This window comes from Candoia aspera, chromosome 1 (assembly GCF_035149785.1).
Source record: "Candoia aspera isolate rCanAsp1 chromosome 1, rCanAsp1.hap2, whole genome shotgun sequence".
Classification (NCBI taxonomy): domain Eukaryota; kingdom Metazoa; phylum Chordata; class Lepidosauria; order Squamata; family Boidae; genus Candoia; species Candoia aspera.
The window spans coordinates 140840551-140863208 of NC_086153.1; the positions used below are offsets into that span (position 1 = coordinate 140840551).

Below are 22658 nucleotides of genomic sequence, written 5' to 3' on the forward strand. Positions count from 1 at the left end.
GAAGGAAACTTTGCCGTATGAATGAATCCCCATCTTATTCTGCTGTTTTGCTCCCTCTAAACTTAATTTTGAATATGATAATCACCTTCCAAGTTTTGCAGAACTCTGATGACATGCATTCCACCCCCTTCTCTCAGCAACCAATGATCTGTCACCTTCATTAGGTCCATCTTCAGAGATTCATGGCTCTGACCTCACACAGACTTACAACTGCTGAGCTGAGCTATCAGAAAGACATGAATAAATAAAGGAGAGCCCCACCATTAATACTGTACCTCCCTTTGAAATCTCAGCTGCAGTCATTCCCCTTGATTTCCCCCTTTGGCCTCTTGTCTGTTTTTGCTAGGTCCCTCCTCCAGGGCGGGTTCCAAGCAGTGTTGTGGGATGAATTGACATCCCTGCAGTAGCCTGTGAGGACACAGAAGCAAGCGCAGCTCTGGCATGAGCTACTTCCTTTGCTGTAGCTTGGTCTGCAGTCATTCATTGCCCTGGAGGAGGATAGCTGTGGGAGAGACAGTTGCTTTTTGCCTCCCTGGGAGAAATTGCCGATGTGTTCTGTACTAGAGAGAAGAAGTCACACAAGGTATGAAACAGCTGAAAGATAGATTGGGTGGCATGGCACCCATGAAAGTGGGGGCGGAATGTAAAAAGAAGTCGGAGATTGCTGAATTTTTCCTGCAAAGTGAAATGCTTGGTTTAAGATGCTTATACTGTTTATCTTAAGGCAAGGGCATAGCTTTGCTTTGTGTCTAATTTATTGCTTTTTTCTTTTTTAAACTGGACAAGTCCTTGGCTGGTATACATACACTTTCTAGAAAAGTACTGAACCTCAGGGATTCCCTTTCTGTCCTGTGCTGCCACCATATGGATCCAAAGATAAGCTGTATTTTAATAATAGTTGACGCATCTGCAGGCAGGGAATGATGTCTTTGTCCAGAATTCTCTGGTTGATTTAAGAAGCATATCGTGGGGAATGTAAGCGGCAAAGGTTGTGATAGCTGGGCCAAGGTGGTAACAAATGGAAAATGTTTGTGGGCATGCAGTACAGTTTAGACCCAAGTGAAACCATTTGAGAGAAGAACATAGTTAAATGTACTCTTTTTGTCTTACTGTTTGCTAAGAGTTGTTTTGAGATAGAAGAAAGCAGCTATTGGTGTCTCAAGGTGACAAAAAATTACAGCAATTTTAGATGCTTAAAAGAGTGTTGAAGATCTTCTGCATCTGTGCAAATAATATTTTCTGTTTGATTGCACAGTTGCCTAATGTGGGAGGAGAAATGGTCCTTTGAAACTGTTAAGATATATGTAGATTGTGTCAGTAGCCAAATAGTATTAGTGAGTTCTGTATCTCCTGATGACATATTTACAGCAATTAACATTTTAAATAATGTTTGTTTTGCCTAGTACTGCTGCTGGGGAACCATGCTTTAGTGCCATGGAAGGAAGTACATACAACTAAAAGTATTTTAGCCTTTACATAAGGAATTGTTTTAAGCATTTCTGGTGTAAAGCCAGATAGAATAGGTATGAGGTAAAACTCTTCCAGCAATTTCAGTGGGCAAGCACTAAATATGTAGAATTCTGCCACTAAAATGTATAGCACTTTTCAAAAAGCATATTTCCTTTCATTGGAATATTCTCTTTTTGTTTGGAGAAATTAATGTAAACCCTCAGGATGATGTAAATTGTATTAACATACTATTTATTTCTCTGAATTCATCTTGATTTGTATGTTTGCACTGGAAAAAGGTATGCAACATTACTTGAACTGTAGTTTCTAAATCATGATATGTACACAGTTTTTGCATTTTAAAGCACTCATGTGATGTACTTGGTTACACTGGGAGGAATCCAGTTTCAGATCTCTGTTCAGCTACGAAGCGCTCTGGAGGATATAGGCCAATAACAAATAGATTTGTTATAAGGATTAAAGGGGAAGTATTTTTTATTTATTTTCTATCCCACCTTTATTATTTTTATAAATAACTCAAGGCAGCGAACATACCAAATACTCCTTCCTCCTCCTATTTTCCCCACAACAACAACCCTGTGAGGTGGGTTGGGCTGAGAGAGGGAGACTGGCCCAAGGTCACCCAGCCAGCTTTCAGGCCCAAGGCGGGACTAGAACTCTCAATCTCCTGGCTTCTAGCCCATTGCCTTAACCACTAGACTATGATAGATTCTGTATGCTGCCCTTGAATGGAATGTAGGATATAGCATAATAAAAATAAATAATAATTATTAGATTTAAGTAGAATGGGTGTTGCACTCAAAACTACATGGCATTCACACAGATCATGTTTCTTTTGTGAAGCTCAGTAATTCCACTAAATTTAAAGTAAAAAAGCATGCATTCAATTACAGCCTTAATATGAAACCACACTTTGAAACTAAAATCCACAGCTTTCTAAATTTCAATTCTAAAATTGGGCCACAGAAGTCTTCCTCCAACCTGGCACCCTCTAGCTATTTTGTGACTACAGCTGATGGCTTGCTGGATGGGGAATTTTAGGAACTATAGTCTCCAGACAGTTGGAGAGCACCTGATTGGAGATGGCTGTGTAACAGGAAACAGGCATTTGTCCAAAATACTACTATTGCAAACAATAATAATTCTAGATGTGATTTGTTTATTTTATTTACTTAATTTCTATAACTGCCCATCTCAGCAAGTGCCTGATATGTGATGAGATGCAGTCTTTCACTCTCTCAATAGCTATAATTCTGTAATGGTTTACATTTGATTTTATCAGCATCTGTGGAATGATTCCGGTCAAGCTAGAATAGTGACTATCAGTTTTGCAAAGTGCCTTCAGACCCAGAAGATGAATTTCTGTTCTAAATGGAGTTTCACATGGCTGGTTCACTCCTGCAGACACTTTATTAACAACAATGGGTTATGTATTGAATTTCCAATTTAAATGCATTTGCAACTTTTCTGGTTTTGAAGCACTTAGTTTTAAAGCCTTCTTTGTGCAGTTAAATAGGACAAAATGCATACTTTTCTTAAGCTATTTGAAGCTGTTAGTGGAGTTTGATAATGATAGTAGTCCCAAGCATGCCTGTACATATTAGCATTTGTTTTATTATCTTCCATAAACAAAGATCAAGTATTTGAACAAGGCCATTCTTGTCTGGTAGGTACAGTACGTTGGTTTATAAAGTGGATCAATACAGAAGTGATCAGGTTTTTTTGCCAAGACTTCATTAGTATAACTGAAATATTCTGTGGTTCTCAAAAACAAATCTAGGCCATAAACTCTGGGGATCCTCCAATTTTCTGCTGGGGGCTATCTTCAGACCATGCTAGAAAAACCTGACTTCCTTGGTGCTGATCTTTCAAAACTGTGTTAACAGTGAAATGGCCCTTCTTCCAATAAATGAGTGTAGAAACATGGATGTGCTTATACTGATCAAAGATGTTAGAAAAGTGCATGTGGTAGGAAGATGGAGCGAAGGGCAATGTATGAAGGAGTTTCTTCTTGGTTGTTGTTTCATGTTACTTTTTTTAAGACAAGGCTTATCACCTTGTCCAGGGCTTGGTGATGATGGTAGCTGAAAGGACATTGTTTGAGCAACAAAGAGGGACGAGTTCTTAGATGGCCAAAGTTAGAAATTAGACTGAAGACAATTAATGTTCTAGTCCCCCCCCCCCCTCAGTACTTATTCTTACATAAGAATTAGGTTTTGTGGTTTTTTTGCTTCCCATGAGTACAGCAACTAGAAATGAATGGTCTTTCTACTTACAGTAATATTTCTAATTCTAGGTAGGCATATCCCTTGCATCCTCAGCTTTGAGAAGATTAATGGTTTACTTTTGTATAACTAAGGCTAACTTTTGACCTGAAAGAGGTAGGGTTGTTTTCATAGCTTTTCTATGAAGCTTCAGTTTGGGCATTCAACTTGAAAACAGTTGGATCAAATATCTAATCTATATGATTTTAATGCTTCTGTGCATGTGCAGAAATGGGTTTTTCTGATCTGATTTTGAGAAAACAACTGAGCAGAGAATCTAAAAGTCTTCATCAGATCAGTTTTCCAAGCTATCTTGAGTTATTGAACTAGATTAATTTTCTGAATCAAAGTTCTGATTCTAATTGGATCAATGATGATTTGAAAATCCTAATCTGTGGGTATGGGTGAGAAGGTCAATAGACATTGCTTTTATTCCCTTAAGGAGGAATCCGGCTGATGATGTTCTTCATTAAACAGATATAAATTCTTTAAAATTAAAAAAACGTGGTTAATATTAAGGTTCCTCCCACCCCATCATGTAAAAAGAGAGAATCTAGATTACTTTTGACCAGGAAGGATTTTGGGATAATACTTTTGGTGTCTCCTAGAGAGGAATTGACAACATTTGGCCTTCATAAACTCAAGTTGCTGCCACATAATATATAAAAAATAGGAAGCACTTTAAATTTACAAAGCATTTTCATTTTGGGGAATGGCCTATATGTCTGTAGTAAAGTATGTTCTTTGCATGCAGATCTTCATAGATTCAACCCTATGCTGCTTTAGTTAAAAGGAATTGGTAAGCAGGAGATTAAAAAAAGGCTTCTGTGTGAGATTGTAATTGCTGCCATTTAGGTGAATAACACTGATGTAGATAGAAAAAAAGCCTTTGATTTGTTTGCTGAATGAGACTTGTCAATTTTGCAGATTGGACCCATGCCTTTTCCAATACAGTATTCACCTGACTTCCTGTTGCACTTTTCAAAAGTAGCTTTGCTTTTCATCCCACTGCCATTCTTTGGAATGAGTGGCAATATTTTATTTAGTTGTGTCATGAAGACTGTGGAACTTGATTTCTCAGAAAGGTTGGCTGCAATCTTCATTTTTGACAGCTGGCAAAAACTTTTCTTTCGATTTCCTTCTTTCAGTCTCTCTTGTGCAACTGCATTTAAGGGGTTTTGTTTGTTTAGCTTTCAGTACATTTTATTATTTAGATTATATTAGGTTTTTAAATAAAGATGTAAGCTACTTTGAAGACTTTTTGGAGGCTGAAAGGTGGTTAGATTCAGGAACTTTTTGTAGATAAGTTTTGTAATCTTATAACAATATCCACTATAGATATAGGTTGAATTTCAGTAATAAAGCTTTTCTAATAACATATTCTAAACTCTGTAAGTTGAATTCTTCAATTGAGGATTCTTTCCAGAAGTCTTTTAATCATTGTTTTGAAAATACTTATCCAGGTTATTATCAAAATGAAATGTTTCCCTCTCTTCTGTACAACTTTCTCTGCTTGATAACTTTATGTTTATCATCAGTTGGCAAAGAAAAGCCTATGGAAAAATGCCATTTCACAGGCTTGTATGGAAGTTCCTATTTAATAATGCAAGCAGTATTGATTCTGTGGAAAGAAAATTGAGGAAGGAAGTAAAAGGCTGGCACAAATTCCTGTTTTCTTGTTCTTTCATTCTGATCACTTTTGCTTCTGCCCACCAGGCAAAATCTGTGCCCAGTTTCACAGTGTGGACTTGTTAGGGCTTCTCAGCCACACCATGAAAGATGGGGGAGGGGAGGAGTAAAAGAGATAATATTCCAAACAGTTTGTCTATTTATAATTTCAGTTTCTAATGCTGCCAATTTGAGAATTACTTTGTCGCACCTAACCCTGCTTTTAACAGAGTTGCATCCAGCATTCTGTTTTTTGTTTTGTGTGTGTGCATCGCAAGTTATATGGGACTAGTCATTTTGAAAATACTATAATTTCTTTTAGTTCAATCTGTTGCTAGAGGGAGGGGCTTGCGCCACACGACGAGCTTTCTCTCCTCTTCTCCACTCTCCAATGGTGTCTTGTACTAGGTGGACGTGAAGGTGTCTTACAGGTCTTGGAAAGGGTTCCCTGGTCACTCTGGTCAGCTTTTGTATGTTGAATCTGAGGCAGGGGAAGTGCCATCTTGTTATTCCCCTCAGGTACTGACATATTTTGGATCAGCCTGCTGACATAAGGGACTGAGGGGAGATCTGTTTGTGCTGCTTGGGGTGACCCTTGTGCACAAGAAAGCTTTGGAAGGAGTATGGTAGAAACATAGGAGATCTTCAGGAGATTGTGGTTTTAGAATGCTTCTATGTTCTCTTAGCCCGCTTCCTGGTGTTTTAGTATTGTAGATGGCCTGCTTTAAGACGCCTGACAGTGGTGTGGCAATATGTTCTCTGCTGTATCCTGGCTCGCAGGGAGGCAGAAGAAGTAATGTTGAAGAGGAAAAGTGGAAACAACTAAAGATAGCTTTGTGGCTGAAGATAGCCTTTCCACTGTTTGTCTTGGGTGATTTCTTTTTTTCCCTCCCACCTTCCCAGTCTGTGCTGAATGATATGAAAGAATCTCCTTTCTTGTCCTGGAATGCCTTTCCAGTTGACCTTTGTTATTGTTACTCAAAGTGCCAGTGCTCTGCAGTTTTGGAGTGCAGTTTATACTTGTTTTTCATTTGCAGCAACTGGATCCGTGTGCAAAAGAGGGATACCCATATGAAGATATATGCTATAAATTAAAGAAAAAGAAGCCTTCAAGCATATGATCAGCCCAGGAATTTGTGACACATACCAGAATCAAGCTTGCACACCATTTCATGCAAAATTTACTCCTGGTTTTCTCCCAGGCATTCTTGATCAGCAATCTGATGAGGAGTTGCACACAATTTTTGAATTACTGGTGTTATTATTGAGTTGAAGCAACTGAAATGTTCTGATCTACTGCAGATCACTCAGATATCAGTCAGTACTGTAGGTCCTGATTTAGCTTCTGCCCATCCTTCTTCTAAGCCTTTTAAGGTACTCACACTTCTTTCTGCTCCTTTTCTGTAATTCCATTGTTACTATTGTTTGTTGTTGTGAGAGTTAGTTCTCACACAGTCATACATAAACACAAATGAACAGGCTGCTACCAAAACAAGGAGCAAGTGAAACCACATCTCCTGCCAAAAACTGAATTGCTTTTAGACCTGTATGTAGAGCAGGCAGGAGCAAGCAGTACAAGAAACTGAACGTTGACTATAGTATAAATAGAGCTTGCAGTCATTGGAATTCTTTCACAATGGTTTCATGGTTTTGCTACAAGTCTGCTTATCTGAGCCTTCATGTCCTGCAAAATAAATTCTTGCCAAATTTTGTCTTGCTCGATGAGAGAGGCCCGACAGTTGTTTTCAGCAAGGAGGTCTTCATGTCTACTTACTTCCTCTTCTGTTTCAGTTGGAGATTTAAAGGGAAGGATTTCAAGCATTTTTATAAACAGTAGCAACTATCTCAGATGTTACCCCAGAGGAAATACAGGAAAGGCTGAGGGATTATTACATTTGTATGTCACTGTTCCTCCAAAAAGGAATCAAAAACAGCCTTGATAGGTATATTATCCCTTTCACAACAGTACTGTGTTAGACTTAGAAATATGGCTGCTCAGGATCATTCAAGATTCACTAGAACTTTGAATTCAAGTTTAATATTTACAGCACACTGATTTACTGAGGCCTAAATAAACATTCATCACAAGTAGAATAAACTCTAGACAACAAAGCACAATGAAACTTTTTCAGCCTGAAGGGCAGCAGCTGACATTGCTGATAACATGAGATCACTGAAGCAGTGCTTTGTGGCTTGGGCAGAATTTAAGGGGCAAAGCACCAGTTTTGCCCCTTAATGCCTTATGAGAAAAATTAGTTCAATTTTCAAGAGTTTTTCAGGGTTCTTAGACATGGAAAGGGTGGTTTAAGATATTGCCAGCCTTAAGAAACCTCTTTTGCCACTTAATGATCCTCCACTCTTCCCCAAGGAAGTTTTCTGGGGCTTGGAGATAGAATCCTGGGGGAATCCATGGGTCTGTGACTTGTCCACCTTTCCTGGATTACTCTTCTGCTTGCTCTGGGGGAATTCTGTCTACCTTTGAGACTCATAGGTATTATTTCCTGTTGTTCAAAGCAGCATTAAAAAATGGTATGCATAATGGAGAGACCATTTAATCTGCTCATATTAGTCCCTGCTTTCTCAGCAGAGGGTGCCCATCGTTGACTACTGTCTTCCACCTTCTTACCTGGAAACACATTCCATTTATTTGGTCAGACTCTTATAAGGACACATAGGGATTGTTAATGCTGTTAATGTGCAATTTTTAATAGCAGGCAGTATGCTTTCAGTTCAGTAATAAGATGGTTTTATAGGTTAGTTATTACACATTTCAGAATTTATAGTTGTATTTCTTATCAAGAAATTATCTGGTGCTTGTTCTGTTGAAATGGCCATTTCAGCGACTCAGGAGTCTTCTCAGTTGCAATGGGCGTACACCAAATAAATAAGATCAGCTCATCATAACACAACCGAATAATGAAATTGGAGGTAAAGGCGCACCGCTGTTTCCCAGTATCCAATGCAGATGCTTAGATCCAGGGGTGGGGGGTTAAGTTTTATTGCTCTAGTATGCTGCCTTTTTCCTACTCTTTGCCTGCTTGAAGGCCAGGTCATCTCCTTTAGCTGATTAGATCTGGCCTGAAGAAATATGGTCAATTCAACCTAAGATTTAATATTTTTTTAATGCGAAGAATTTTTAGCTCTTCTGTTATTTTGTAGAATTGCTTTGGCTTTGCAGGGGTTTTCTGCAGCTGTTGCGGGAATGCAAATCAGCAATCATCTAATGATAATTTTCTTCTGTTTTTCATCTCTAGGCACAAACCATGAATTACGTTGGCCAGTTAGCGGGGCAAGTCTTTGTGACAGTGAAGGAGCTCTATAAAGGATTAAATCCTGCCACATTGTCTGGATGCATTGATATCATTGTTGTCCGCCAGCCTAATGGAAACCTCCAATGTTCACCTTTCCATGTACGCTTTGGAAAGATGGGAGTTTTGCGTTCTAAAGAAAAAGTGGTAAGGAGCAGAAAACTTCAACCCAATTTTTGTTCATCAGATGTATACCCTTTGGCCAGAATATTGCAAAAAGGAGTGTTTGTATTTGTTAACTTTGGTAAGGCACTGAAGGTGAGATCACATTTGGACAGAAGAATTGGAATGGTTGAAATGTTGAAACCGTTCTGTCATTTTAGTTATTTAGTTATTTATTCATTTTATTAAATTTATATCATTTATATTTCCCAGAAAAATTCCAGCTCTTCTACTTTATTTGCTTCCCAAAGGGAATGGCTACAGCCATAAATAGCAGTATCTCATCCCAGCATATGGCAGTTATGGGGAGAGCAGGTGTGTGTCTGACAGCCATTTAACCTTAAAAAAAAAATGTACTTGGTCCTCAGAATACACCTACAACACTTGTATGAAATCAGATGATCATGAGTCCAAACAAAAAAAGCACTGCCTGTGGATTTCTTAAAAAAAAAAAGTCATCAGCATTTTCAGCAAGTGACAAAACTATATGGGTTGTAACTGCCTTGAGTCAGACTGATTGTGTACTCAGGAATCATTTGTTGCACATAAGGCCTTTCATCATGTCAATGTATCTAGTAATAAAAGCAAGTCAATTTAGTTACTCACTTCAGCCCGTCCCTTGATAATGACTACCCTAACGCTTTTATGAACTTTATATAATGTGGTATTAACCATATACTCCAGAACTTGTAGTGAAATAAGTGAGATTTAAAAGACCTTAAATCAGACGTCACCTGGGCTAGGTAAATAATTTATAATTTTTGCTAGATTATGGCCTTCACTGCTAATGTTACTTGGTGCATTATAATGATTAATAACATCTGGGAACTTCTGGATTCAGACATCATCATCTATGAATCTATTAGCAGAATTTAAGACAGCCTCAGTTTCCTCATTTTTTAAGGTAGAATACAACTGATCAGTCTTATAGAAATGGTTGATGTAATGTGAAGTGTTTTAACCACCTAGACAGTGTTGAACAAATGCTGTAAAATGGGTGAAAAGAACTTCTTTCACCTAAGGAATGAACATGTAACATTTTCTTGGGGTTAAATCCATGTTTATCTGTATGCCTTTTCTCTCAAGGTTGACATAGAAATTAATGGAGAATCTGTGGATTTGCACATGAAATTAGGGGACAATGGAGAAGCATTTTTTGTAGAGGAAACAGATGACAAACAGGTGAGACCAGCCCACCCATATGTATTTTTTTGTCATAATTTATAATGCCCAAAGGAACATAAAAATCAGTAACAGATCAAGGGATCGATGTCTGTCTTAAGATATCAGTTGTAGTAGGATTGTCTACTCTATCAGGCTTTTTTTCTCCATCACATTTTGTTTGTCAGGTAGGACTAAAGTTATGTCTAAAATAGCCACTAGTTCACATGATCACATTCTTCAAATTTTATCAATAGACTCGGTCAAATAATAGCTAGACATTATGGAATAAAATGAGTGGTTAGTACTATTTTCCCTGGTTATGGATAGGAGCCTTTAGCAGAGAAAAACTGGCGTACAATAAGATTGTACATTAAATCAGTTGTTGTTACTGATTTTGTAAATTGGTTAGTAGTAATAATTGAGCATGGGGACGCGGTGGCGCTGCGGGTTAAACCGCTGAGCTGTCGATCGGAAGGTCGGCGGTTCGAAACCGCGCGGCGGGGTGAGCTCCCGTTGCTCGTCCCAGCTTCTGCACACCAAGCAGTTCGAAAACATGCAAATGTGAGTAGATTAATTGGTACCGCTTCGGCGGGAAGGTAACGGCGTTCCATGAGTCATACTGGCCACATGACCCGGAAGTGTCTATGACAACGCCGGCTCCAAGGCTTTGAAACGGAGATGAGCACCGCCCCCTAGAGTCGGACACGACTGGACTTTACGTCAAGGGAAACCTTTACCTTTACCTAATAATTGAGCATTACTTGGTCTTAAATTTGAGATGTTTTCCTGATTTGTACACATTTCTGAGTTTACTTTTTCCAGAAGAGTTTCTGTCAGGAGGGATATTGGAAAGGATGGATGGATGGATGGATGGATATGTGTTTGTGTATGTGTAATATTTATATCTCTAGTTATACATACACACACACATACTCTGCCAGCCTTGAAAGGTTCCCTTGTATGACACAGATTTGGAACATGTGGATTGACTATTGTTTTGTTTGAGTTGACAGCATATCTTCTGCACAAATACCAGAGCAGGCTTTTGTTTCCTTCCTTCCTTCAGGAGGCAATTCCATACCACTTGGCTACATCCCCGATTCTCTCAGAGGGAGCTGCTCTCATGGAATCACAGCTGAAGAGAAATTCTGTTGATTGGATAAGGAGCGTGGACACTGCTGGTCCTTCACAGCTATCAGCCCCTACTTCTCCTTCTGCAGCTGAATCCATTTCCGCAAGTTGTTCTGTGAAGAAAAGGAGGAAGAGGAGAAGGAGATCTGCCCATAAAATAGACACTTCAAAAAGAGATGAAAATGCAGATACTACTGAAGATGAAAACATGTTCCCTATAGAAATGAGTTCATCAGAAAATGAGCTGCTAGATACTAATTCAAGGTATTAATCTAGCTTAGAGGTCTACTTTATTCAGAGTATTAATTTTTTCAAGTCAAATAATATTTTAACATTTAAATGTTTTTTAAAACATTTAAATGTTTTTTCTGCTTTTTTGTAGTACAAGAATTATGGAATGCCCATAGATTGTAGATTTTATTTTGAATAAAATTACAGGATTGCAGAATTACAGTTATTTTGTGGAGTTTAGTTTAAAAGTTAATGTTCAGATTTGAGATGTCGTTCATGTTGTTGTGTTTTCCAATTTTTTAAAATGTGAGTGTCTACAAGAATTACAGCATAGCATCCAAACAATTCATTCCTGTGATTTTGGTAATGAAATCAACTATTCTCATCAATAAGTAGGTCATGTCCATGGACTGCCTCCTACTTTTCCTTGCTATTGCAGATTCCCAGACTTCCTCTGTTTACTCTCCTTTATTTAATAAAACAGAACCAAGAAAAGAAGAAAAAAGGCAATATTGGAAGAAAAGAAAGAATTGCTTTTTTCCTGTCCACATGTGCAGAGACTTTTCATTCATCCATGTACACCTTTTTGAAAAATTAGATAGGAATTTCAAAACACTCCAGTCATTCAGCCTCTCTGGCTTTGTTCTCTGATACTTGTGTTTTGTAACAGTGAAGGAATTTAATATTTGCAACAAGTTCTTGATTCATGAGGTCAGATAAAGTTGATTAACATGTAAACATATTGTGCCCAGAGAACAGTGGGTAACTGGATGTTATCAACTAGCAGTTGACAGTTGCTTCATACATGTGTTTCCTTCTTCAGAATTCATGTATTCTTACAGAAATACTGTATATATTTTAAAAGAATACATATTTGCATGTAGATGTGAATAGGCAGGACATTTATTATACACTGCCCAGAAAAGAAAGGTAAAGGCACAGATGGATTTGTAATACTTTGAAATTCCAGAATTCTGATTTTAAAAAAAAATTGCACATATGTTCAAGTTGTCTAAGTAAAGTTGCCTATTTCCTACACCCCTCCCCCAGTTAATTGTGTTGTGGTGCATCTGCAAATTTGAGGCATTGTACTCCTGTTTTAAGTCTTTCTTTCAAAATAAATTCATTAAGTGAAAACAGGAGAAAAAGAAAAAATAACAGCAAATGACTAAAAGATAATAACGCCATCTGTTTGCTCCATTGAATTTGTAATAAATGATTACTAAAACATTTTAAAGAGTCCATCTGGAAAGAACCTCAAATTACCATACCATACCATGCCATGCCATGCCATGCCATGCGCCATGCCATGCCATGCCATATGCCATGCCATGCCACATGCCATGCCATGCCATGCCATGCCAAGAATTCCTAACAAAGGTGGTTATGGAAAATTTAGAAAGTAATTTTTTGCCAGAAAATGAAATCACAGGTTTTTTTTTTAAATTGCACATTTTCTTAAAGTATCTAGATCTTGTTACATTAATAATCGCCTTCATGAGTTTAAAATGTGTTAGTTTTACATTGCTTTGTCGCTATTCTAGCTATTGACTTCTACAGTATATAGTATCAGAAATGGGCATTTAAAACAAAACCCTTCTTTTTTCTGTTTGTATTCAGAACATCTGTCCCTGATCTGTGCAGGGACGAAGTGATTGAGGTGATTTCTTCTATAAATGTGCTCACTCATCCCCACTCAGATGGAGAATGGTCACCCAGACAAAGGTACAATACAGGTTACCAGGATAACTCAAATAATCTCCTGTCTGTGTGCTGAACCCTTTCCATGGACCGCTCCTTTTCAGACTTATGCAGCGGTTCAAGGAAGGACAAGACTTTCCATGCTTCTGGCCTTAATGCTATGAGTATATCTCTCTGGTTTCAACTCCACTTAAACGTTCTCATAGTTAAAATAGTTAAGCCTTCCAGCTTCAGTCATACATTGAGGACTCAGCTATATGTTATATGTGAATGTGTGTAAGCAAATTTCTTTCACTTCAAAACTGGGAAGATGAATTGTCTGGAACAGTTTTAAGTAGGGAGTGGAGAAGGATTAGTCCAAGCTTTATTCTCTAGCATAGTTAGAGAGAAGATACAGATTTTTGAGGCATCCTTCTGTACATGTTTCATATAATAGATGTAGTTTGATCCCTTCCTCGTTAGGCTTAATTTCAAAATGCTTTTTGGTCTTAAGTATCCATTGCAGGTATGATATTCTCTTTATTAGAATAAAAATCCATCAATGCAAATAGCCTGGGTTAGTGTCCTAATGTGATCACATGGAAGGAAGCAGATCTCTAATTCCTACAAATGTTTAGTGTGATGTCATGATACAGGTACATGAAGGCAGATGGAATTTTTTCATCTCTGGAACATTCCAATTTTGCAGAGCTCAGTTTCCATGGCGGCAAATGAAACCCCATCTCAATGTGTGGCTCCTATATTGAGAGGCTTGAAATGTAGTCCAGAACTGCTACATTTTGATAGGGTGGCCATGGATTCTTGTATTCTCATTTTCAAGTTGAGGCCAAATTCTGTAAATTCATGATTTTTAAAAATTATGTATTGATTAATCAGACATTCTTTGCTAATTTCAAAATACAGTTTTTTCTCACTGGAAAAAGTCTGTCATTTTAGTGAACCCATTTTAACCTGAAGTGCATATGCCCACCTTTGTGAGAAAGAGTTGTATATGTCTGCCTGTTTCCTCTGTAGGTGTGTGGCAACTTGTTCTGTTTTCCTTCAAATACTGAGGTGTTACATCATCATGTGAAGACTTTATGTCTCCTTAGGGTTGAGTGCTGCTTGATTTGATGTGATTACAGTATGTTACCGCATATTATAATGGCGACTGTGCTGTTTGCAGCTTATTGTTAAGCTTTTGTGTTGAGTCATTTAGTGGTTTCTTGAACTATATTCTGCCTTCCTCTTACAGCAGTTCTGGATCTTGTAAATTAGAAACTCCCTTTTGTTTAACCCAAATTGGCCATTTTCCAAGGGGCAGATGACAGCCTCAGCAGCACAGGATGATTTGGAACATACCACAGGATAATGTTGCCTAATCTTTCTCTTTTTTCCCCCCTGCTATATTATACTATCCAGTAAACCTAGAACTTGCACAGGGAGGTCCTCTCATCTCACTGTTCCAGCAGAGGGAGGCTTATCTAGTTCTTGTCCTGACCCGTCTTCTCACTGTCCTGCTACAGACAGGTAGAACAGCCAATTGCATTTTTGGAATGGTGATTAACCTTTTAATACTGTTAACAGTATGCAAGCTTGGTGGGTCTTATCAAACTGGTATCTTTTACTAACTCATGGCAGGAAACTGAGAAGCGATTCTTAAAGTTTTTGTCTGGGATTTTTTAAATTTTAGCATTAATTATACAAACCTGTAAATCTCCAGCCAAAGAGTGAGTGGTTATTATATATTCATTCTTTATTTATCGCTCTAGGTCCTGCACATGGATGTCATGGCACTCGTTCTTTTCCATCCCTTTTCCTTTCTTCAGAATCTTTTCCTGCCCTTCCTTTCACCCTGCCAGCATTAGAATCCATTGATTACTGCCTTACTTTCTGTACTTTTCTATGCCTTCCAAAAGTTGGGTCCTTAAGTCCAGGCTCCTGCTTGCTAGTCCAGCCCTCTTTACCAGCAGAGAACAGTGTAGTTGTTGACAGCAAGTCAGAAGGTTTCCTCAATTGCACAATGTAGTTTATATTGTATTTTGCTAATCATACTATATTATATATATGGTATATATCTCCAGTCATGGTTTGCCCACACAGGGATTTGGGTGCAGAAATGGAACTCTTCTGATTCCAAGGGCTTGTTCATTCCTTCAATGAAAGGAACCAATTTTGCACATATGATTTACATGCCAAGAGAGCTCTTGACCCGGATAAGAGAGGGCCAGAATCAGCACCCTGTATTTTCATTAAAACCAATCTAATTCAAAATATCGTAAGAACAGGATTCTTACAGTTTACAATTCTTTAAAATGTATGCATCCAGTTTGTATCCTAGACCTGCAAAACAGATGAACAGTATGATTCTAGGACAAGAGTCCATTTCTAATGAAAATTAATTTAAAAGTGCGCACAGTCCCTGAGACTTCTCCCAAATGCAAACTGTAGCCATAACTTTCAACAAAGAAAAAATTAGCTTGGTTTTGCAGCTGGCTGGTAGTTCTGCTCTTCATGCAGCTAATGGAGAAAGATTTTGCACAGGCTTTCCATCTCCTGGGGGAAAACCAGAAGTACTTAAATTAATTTCCCAAAAAACTTTTTAAGCAAGCAAAAAGTAAGTTGTAGGTTTGCAGGAAAAAAAAAGTATAAAGTGGAGATCAGCAATTAGAAATTGTGGCTGAAATTGTTCTGAAGCAAGAGAAAACTGGAGGATTTTGGGTCCACTTGTTAACTGCTTACAAGCTTTTTGGAGCGTGGGAAATCTGTAGACTGGCTGAAAGGTTCTGTCATTTGTGTCTTGGGGTTTCCTTTACACCGGCTGGCGGGTGTACTTTTATAGATTCATAACTTCCTTTCTTCAGAGAGCATTTGCTTGTGTTTTTTTTCTCTGTGCCTGATTCGAAAAAAAAACATAGTTCCCATTTCTGTAGTTGTTTGAGCTTCTTATAGAGTGACATTTGAGAGCAACCTGTCATTAAAACTCTGAACAGTTAATTTTTTATCCTTTGTTATTGCATCAGGTTCATATATGTATATATATATGAACTGCTTATCCAGGTTATATCGATCCTTAAATGTAAAGAAATATAGTAAAGAAGCCTTGAATAAGACTATATTTTAATCCATATTTAAACAAGGATGCTAACATTTAAATGCATAAATTAGTGATCTAATTCTATATTCAGAAATGTCAGTATATTTCACAACCAGGAAAGTTTCTGTAATTTTCAGATTGCATCTAGATTTTGTAAAAGTACAATAAAACTCATGTTTTAATAAAATTCTGTTTTTTTCCTTCTCCAACTTGATTTATTTTTGCTTTCTTCTAAATTCTAGCCATTTTTTCCTTCTTTTCCTTGCAATTCAAATTGCCAATATTTTTTTTAAAAGCTGCATTTGTCCTAAGATAGCTTGTAAGACAGGGATAGTTTTCTTACTGGGGATTATTATCACAACACAAATGAATGGAGCCTGTAAATAAATATTGCTTTCAGTTAGGGGTCTAGACACTCCAGATTTTATTTTTTGTTCTATTATTTTTTCTGGATTGGGATAGTGGGATAATTACTTAGCCCAGTCCCAGCTACATTAAAATCTTTGATTTCAGTCATGTGATTGATTTCCATCAGCAGTTTCACTTCTACTTCCTGTGGCATTTTATAGTGGCTTTCCAGGGTAAAGGCCTGTCTAGCTAATGAAGTGGTTCGGTCTACCATGTTTATTACTACTTCTGTTCTTCTTTCTTCTTAACTGATAAACAGAGGTATGTAATAGTTTTTTCCCACCTTCATTTGTCCATATTCTGTGCCATTGAATCATCATCTTACTTTATTTGGACATGGGGAGGATCAGCTCTTATAAAGCCTTTGTCTACCAGCACTTGTTTCTTATGTATGGGTGGTATAGTTTTGACTACATTGTATTAGCATTAATCAGTTTTAAAGGGATAGTCCGTCCTGCCTGCCTGCCTGCCTGCCTGCCTGCCTTCCTTGCAAGAGTTATGTTTTCCTGTTTTGAAATGCAGTTCAAAATGAAGAAATTCAATAGTATGGGGAAGTGGGTCCTACAAGATCTGTTATTTTTTCAACTATTTATGGATCTATTAACCTTTTTCACTATAGTTATTAGTTTAGTTAGTTATTAGTTATTCAATGAGTGATGCCACATTGAACCATCATATATTCTTGAAGCACTTTAGGCTTCTTTTAAGTCTAATAGAGTAGTACGTGAACTCATTTAGTTTGCTGAATGTGAGTTGGATGATTTATTTCCTAGGCAACAGTCAACTGTTTCTGAGGATAGGATTTATTCCTATATATTTGTTGTTTATTATACATATATTTATTTGTATATAAAGCTTTTTTCTAGTCATTCTATTGTCATTAGTTTCTACAAAGTAAGAAGACTAAATCATTCCTATTGCTTAAGCACACCCGTGAATTGAGTTTCACATATTTATACCCTGATAAAGCTACATCATTGATATAGTACAGGATTCTCCTTTATCAGGATATTACTGAGCAAAAAATATGTACGCACAGAGGGAGAGATGTACTGTTAGGGTTGCTTGTGCAGTGCACATACAGTATGTGTACACTTACAAATAATTAGTGCTGTAGCTCTGAGAGTGCTTCTTACTTTGGCTGTGTTATCTCTTTGTGTGCACACTCTAAGAATTGAACCTAGGCACCAATTTCTTCCTCCCTCCTCAATAATTGATTAATGGTGCTATAACTGATCAGTGCTTAAAGTGATACAGTACATACTTTAAACCTGTAATTTATTTACTCAGAAACTTGTTCTTTGTTCTACAAGACCTTTGCTATGATGCCAGTCATATTAGTGATTCAAACTGACTTTTTTTTGCGCAGCTATTCCTGTGTCAGCAATTTTATTCCTAAGTGGGGGGAAAAAGCACACCTGAGTGAGTGGGTTCTGCATGGGAGAACATCATGTTTTGATTTTGAAATAGTTTGAGCTTAAAATACCCCACTTCAAGTTCCGACTGTATTGAGTTGAAATGTGTTGTTTTGACAATGCCAGTAGTATTCTGAACTTGAAACAAGGTTCTTTTGAGCTCAGAACACCTGTTTCAAACCTGAAACAAAGCTATTTTGGGTTCAGAATGTTCCACGAAGGCTCCGACAGCATGTTTCAAATTTGAAACACCTGTTTGGAATTTAAAATGGGCATTTCGAGCTTGAAACATTTTGCACATTCATCCAAAGGCCTGTGCATTTCTGGAGGGGATAAAGATCAAGATATGCATACCCTTGTGCTCTTTTTCCTTATTTCAGGAGCCAGTGTATCTGTTTTTGCACACTGCAGTTCCAATATGTGTCTTCCTTTGTCTGGGCATAAATAGCATGAATCATCCTTTGTTGACCTTGTTCAGCTAAAGAAAGAATGAGAGGAAACCTTTCTGTTTTCTGTGGAGGGTAGGGGCATGCTCCTAAATTGTTATTTTGGTGTGACCTCTGGCATCTTCCTTTGAAGTATGCATCCTATTGAAACTAATGCAATTCACCTATCTATAACTCTGTGATTACTTGAAAACATATATTGTATCCATTCGGCAAATCATCTGTTAAGAGAGAAAAGCACAGTGAGTTTACTCTTTGTGCACTTGTAACATTATGGTACATGTTTCACTGGTTATGGTATGGTCATACATATGGCTGAAATCGTGAAAGAAGTATTTGGAAGTCTCTTTTCTTTAAGAAAAGAATGGGACTATTAGCTCTTTGTTTAGCTTTAGAATTTTGAATCTAGCTTTAATTTAACATCATCTTAATCTCCTCATTGGACTGTGCAGTTTGGGCTGCCTTTTGATCAAGACTTATATCCAAATTGATTAAGTAAGCTTAGCTCCGTATTGGTGCTCATGATAGAAAATTAAATATCACTTTTATCCTGCTTTAATACACGCTCTTTCCCATTCTTCCCTGTTCTTCTTGCAGTCCTTCAGGTTCACGACCTCTCACTCCTAAAAGCGATTCTGAATTAGTTAGTAAGCCTCTGGAAAGAGGTGTTCAGAACAATAATCCTCAGATGCATTGGGACTGGGGAGAACTACCTCAAGCCACAAAGGTACGTGAAAAGAAACAAGAATCATACATTCCAGATAATTTTTTTTTTTAATAGACTGTCTTGAGTTTTTCCTCTGCCTGAAAGGGATAGAAACTACGAAGTGGCTAATAGATACATAGGGAAGATTTAGATATTACATTAAACCATAGCTTATCATTAGTATTAGGAATATTGGACTCTAACCCCTCTCTTCTACCTGGTGTTTTGCCATGGCTTTATGGAGAGGGGAAGAATCTGTTTCTCCTTTAAACACTTTTCAGCTAGTTTTAATTATGGTTTGTCCAGGAAAACCAACTTTTGATCGTGGTTTTGGATCCTTGCTTGTTCAGTTAAGCCAGAGTTAAAACTAAGAACAATTTCTAGTTGTTACAAAAATGATGGAGTATAGCTTAAAAGCCAATGGTGATGTTTCTTGTGTTTCCTTAGCAGTGGTACCTAAGGAGGTGAGTGGGGTGGGAAGCAAATATATGTATGCAAAACTGAAGCATGGTTTAGTGTTATACCATGATTACTGCCATTTGCTCTCTGCCACATTCTGGAAAACAATAATTGAATATGTGAAAGGAAGCAAAATTGTTGCCTGGTCTGTGGTTCTTAACTTATGAGTGGGTTTTTGACTGATCTCCAGCATCTCAATATTGAACAGAATTTGAGATACAGAATTCACTTAAAACAATTCTATACATATTTAAGAGCTCTCCTTTGACCAGGATGCCTGATTATAACTAAATAAATTTGTAACAACTGTGAAGCTTGTTTTCCTGAGACAGTTGAGAGCAGAGTGGGAAGAATTGTTCCCACTGTTCTAGCATCAAAAATGCAGATTGAATTATGAGCAGAGAATTGGTTCTCTGTAATAATCCTGATTCCATTTTTTTTCATTACTTCGTACATGGTTCAGAGGAAGGAACTCAAGTTGTGTTTTGTTTTGTTGTTATAATAATTTTATTAAAGTTTGCATATACAAAGATAAAAAAACTAATACAAACTAAGAAAATATAAAAAGTAAAGAAAAAAAAGAATTACAAAGTAATATAGAAAAAGAAAAAAGACAGAAAAAAGAAAATATTTAAAAGATGACCCCCACCTAGACAAGTATAAATAATTTCAGTAAGTTAACACCTTCTCTAGTAAGAAAAAAAATTAATCTCTTCTTCCCATATCACATCCCTCCTTGATCGTCAAAACATAAGAAATCATCATTTAATCCTCATTAGCAAAGATTATTAAAAGCTACCAGAGTTAGTATGCAAATATTAACCTTAATAAAAAAATCCATTTTATAATCTAACTTATCCTTTTCTCTAAAGAATAAAACAAAAAAACCTCTCTTCACTTATAGACAAATCCTTAAAGCCTTGTCATACAGTCCTGATCAAGAAAGAAAATCATTAATAACTACCAGATAGTGCAACATATAAAATTTTACCCTGATCAAATAGATTCACCATATAGAGCTTCTGTTTACTTGTAAAAAGCTTAATCTTTAACCCCTGTCAAGCAATGTCCCCCATGTTCATTTCTTATCATATCTTTGTTTCCTTCCAGGAACAGTCTGAATAATTTCTGTTTGTCTCCTCCTAAAAGCAACTTCATTGGGTTAACACACACAGTTTGTAAATCTGAGATAAAAACTCTTTCCAAGTCACTCCTCTGATTTATTATCTGAATGATCCCTTTTCCTTGATTCTCCATTTTTACATCTTTTTCCACATCGCTCTTTTATACTGGCATGTTTGAATCAATTTTCAGAACCACAGCATCTCCTTTTGTGATCCTGCTTCAAATCCACATCCGAAACTGCCTCAGTCTCTTTTTTTTTATCCAGTGGCATCTGTTCTTCTATAGCCTCCCTTAAATCCATTTTTGTAGCAGCAGATAGTTTTAAAAGTAAGTCCTGAGTGCATTGTTCCCAAACAGACTTAATTTCTCTTAAAGTAAGATAATGTTGCTCCATTGGTATCTTCTCCTTTAAATGCTCTCTGGTTCCCTCTAGTTCAGTTTCAAAATAAACTCTTATCTTATCTTTATTTTCTCACTGGCAGGACTTTCTCAGGAGAGAGTTCTCACAGTTAATTCCAAAATCTTAAAATATATTTTATTACAATTTTAAACAATCCATAAAGAAATTGTTACAAATCCTTCTGGTGCTGTAGCTATTCAAAGCCAATTCCAAATGTCTTTTGCTGTTTCCAAAAGTCAAAGTTATTCTTTTTAATCTTTAAACTTACAAAAATCTTACAGCAAGGATCAAAGGAAATTCTCCCGGTATGCTGAGGCCTGCCCTTTGGAAGGTTCCTAATTTCCAAGGCAACTTCAATAGGTAGTAGCCGATGGTAATTAAGAGAGGAAGTGAAAGCGAATCTAGTGTCCCTTTGAAGGCTCGGAACCCAGGCATTGGCAGGATGTCTCTTCCCTCAACTTCCAGAGCACTCAACCTTCTGGAGATCGCAATTTAAGCGATTCTATGCAGGGAGCCTCTGTATGATGTATGTGTGGGAATCCAGTCCTCTCCTTGATCTGGAGAGGGTTCCGAAGAGCTGAAATCTGCGCTGGCTCCCCTCAGCCGCCTCAGCCGTTGGCTCTGGAAAAAGCAGAGCCATCTTCAATCCGCCGTTTCTCCCCTGGAGTCCCAGTTGTGTTTTGTTTTGGATCCTGTCGATGGTGCAGTAATCTTCCCAAAAAGAACTGGGTTTTCTCAGTATGGCGTCCTGTAAAAAGTTCTTGTAGCATATCCTGTCATTGTCCCTTCATAGAATTCAGTGCAAAGATTATTCCCTGATGGCTGTCCAACCTGCCACTGCCCAGACTAAGGTGGTGTAGTTCTGTCACATTTCATGTCCTCATGAGACTCTGCCCCAGGACAGCAGCCAACAAATGTCTGAAAACATATTATCATACCAGTAAGCAAGGCTGTCTCTGTCTTTGGAGAATATCTACCTGTGGGTAGATCCAGATTGGTTTCAATGCATTTTGTGAAATGTTCCTAACGCTGTAAGAGGGATTTGCAGTATGACATGATTGCAACAAGGTTGCTTTGGTTTCTCACATTTTGTGTCACTTTTGTTCTTCTTCCAGGAGCCTTCTTCAAATTATGTGCTTTCCTTTTTCTTTCTAGGCTGCTTCCCTGCACAAGCCAAAGGAACCTGGCCCTACTGTGAATGTGAGTCCTTCTGGGAGCACTCACTTTCGAGTCATCCAGAGCACTGATACGGAAGAGGCGCAGAACCTCTCTTCCTTGCCTGCCCCTGGACACGATGAGACTGTGTTGGTTCTGGAAGAAGTAGAGCTCCCGGCAGCTGCACCTGAGGTAACCAAGCCGGACGTTGAGACTTTAGGGGCGGCCGCCCCTCCGCTTCCTGCCAGTGAAGAAATAAAACCAGCTATGACTTGCTCGATGCAGCTGCCAGCCAGCAGAACGGATTCTCCCTCCAGAAAAAAAGGTATAGCAGTTTTTACAACCAAATATTATTGCCAGCAATTTGCT

At 37.7% G+C, this 22658-nt stretch overlaps 1 protein-coding gene across 1 annotated transcript in view; it reads left to right on the plus strand.

Annotated features, from left to right (window-relative positions):
- Nucleotides 1-421: 421 nt before the first annotated feature.
- The window catches only part of LPIN1 (lipin 1), a 53496-nt gene continuing 31259 nt past the window's right edge, over nucleotides 422-22658 (plus strand). Inside the window, exons 1-8 of the mRNA XM_063314618.1 lie at nucleotides 422-583; nucleotides 8657-8857; nucleotides 9959-10054; nucleotides 11103-11431; nucleotides 13019-13123; nucleotides 14501-14608; nucleotides 19042-19171; nucleotides 22290-22614. Of these exons, the coding sequence (XP_063170688.1) occupies nucleotides 8666-8857; nucleotides 9959-10054; nucleotides 11103-11431; nucleotides 13019-13123; nucleotides 14501-14608; nucleotides 19042-19171; nucleotides 22290-22614 (1285 nt within the window). The 5' untranslated portion in view covers nucleotides 422-583; nucleotides 8657-8665. The remainder of the gene's footprint in view (nucleotides 584-8656; nucleotides 8858-9958; nucleotides 10055-11102; nucleotides 11432-13018; nucleotides 13124-14500; nucleotides 14609-19041; nucleotides 19172-22289; nucleotides 22615-22658) is intronic.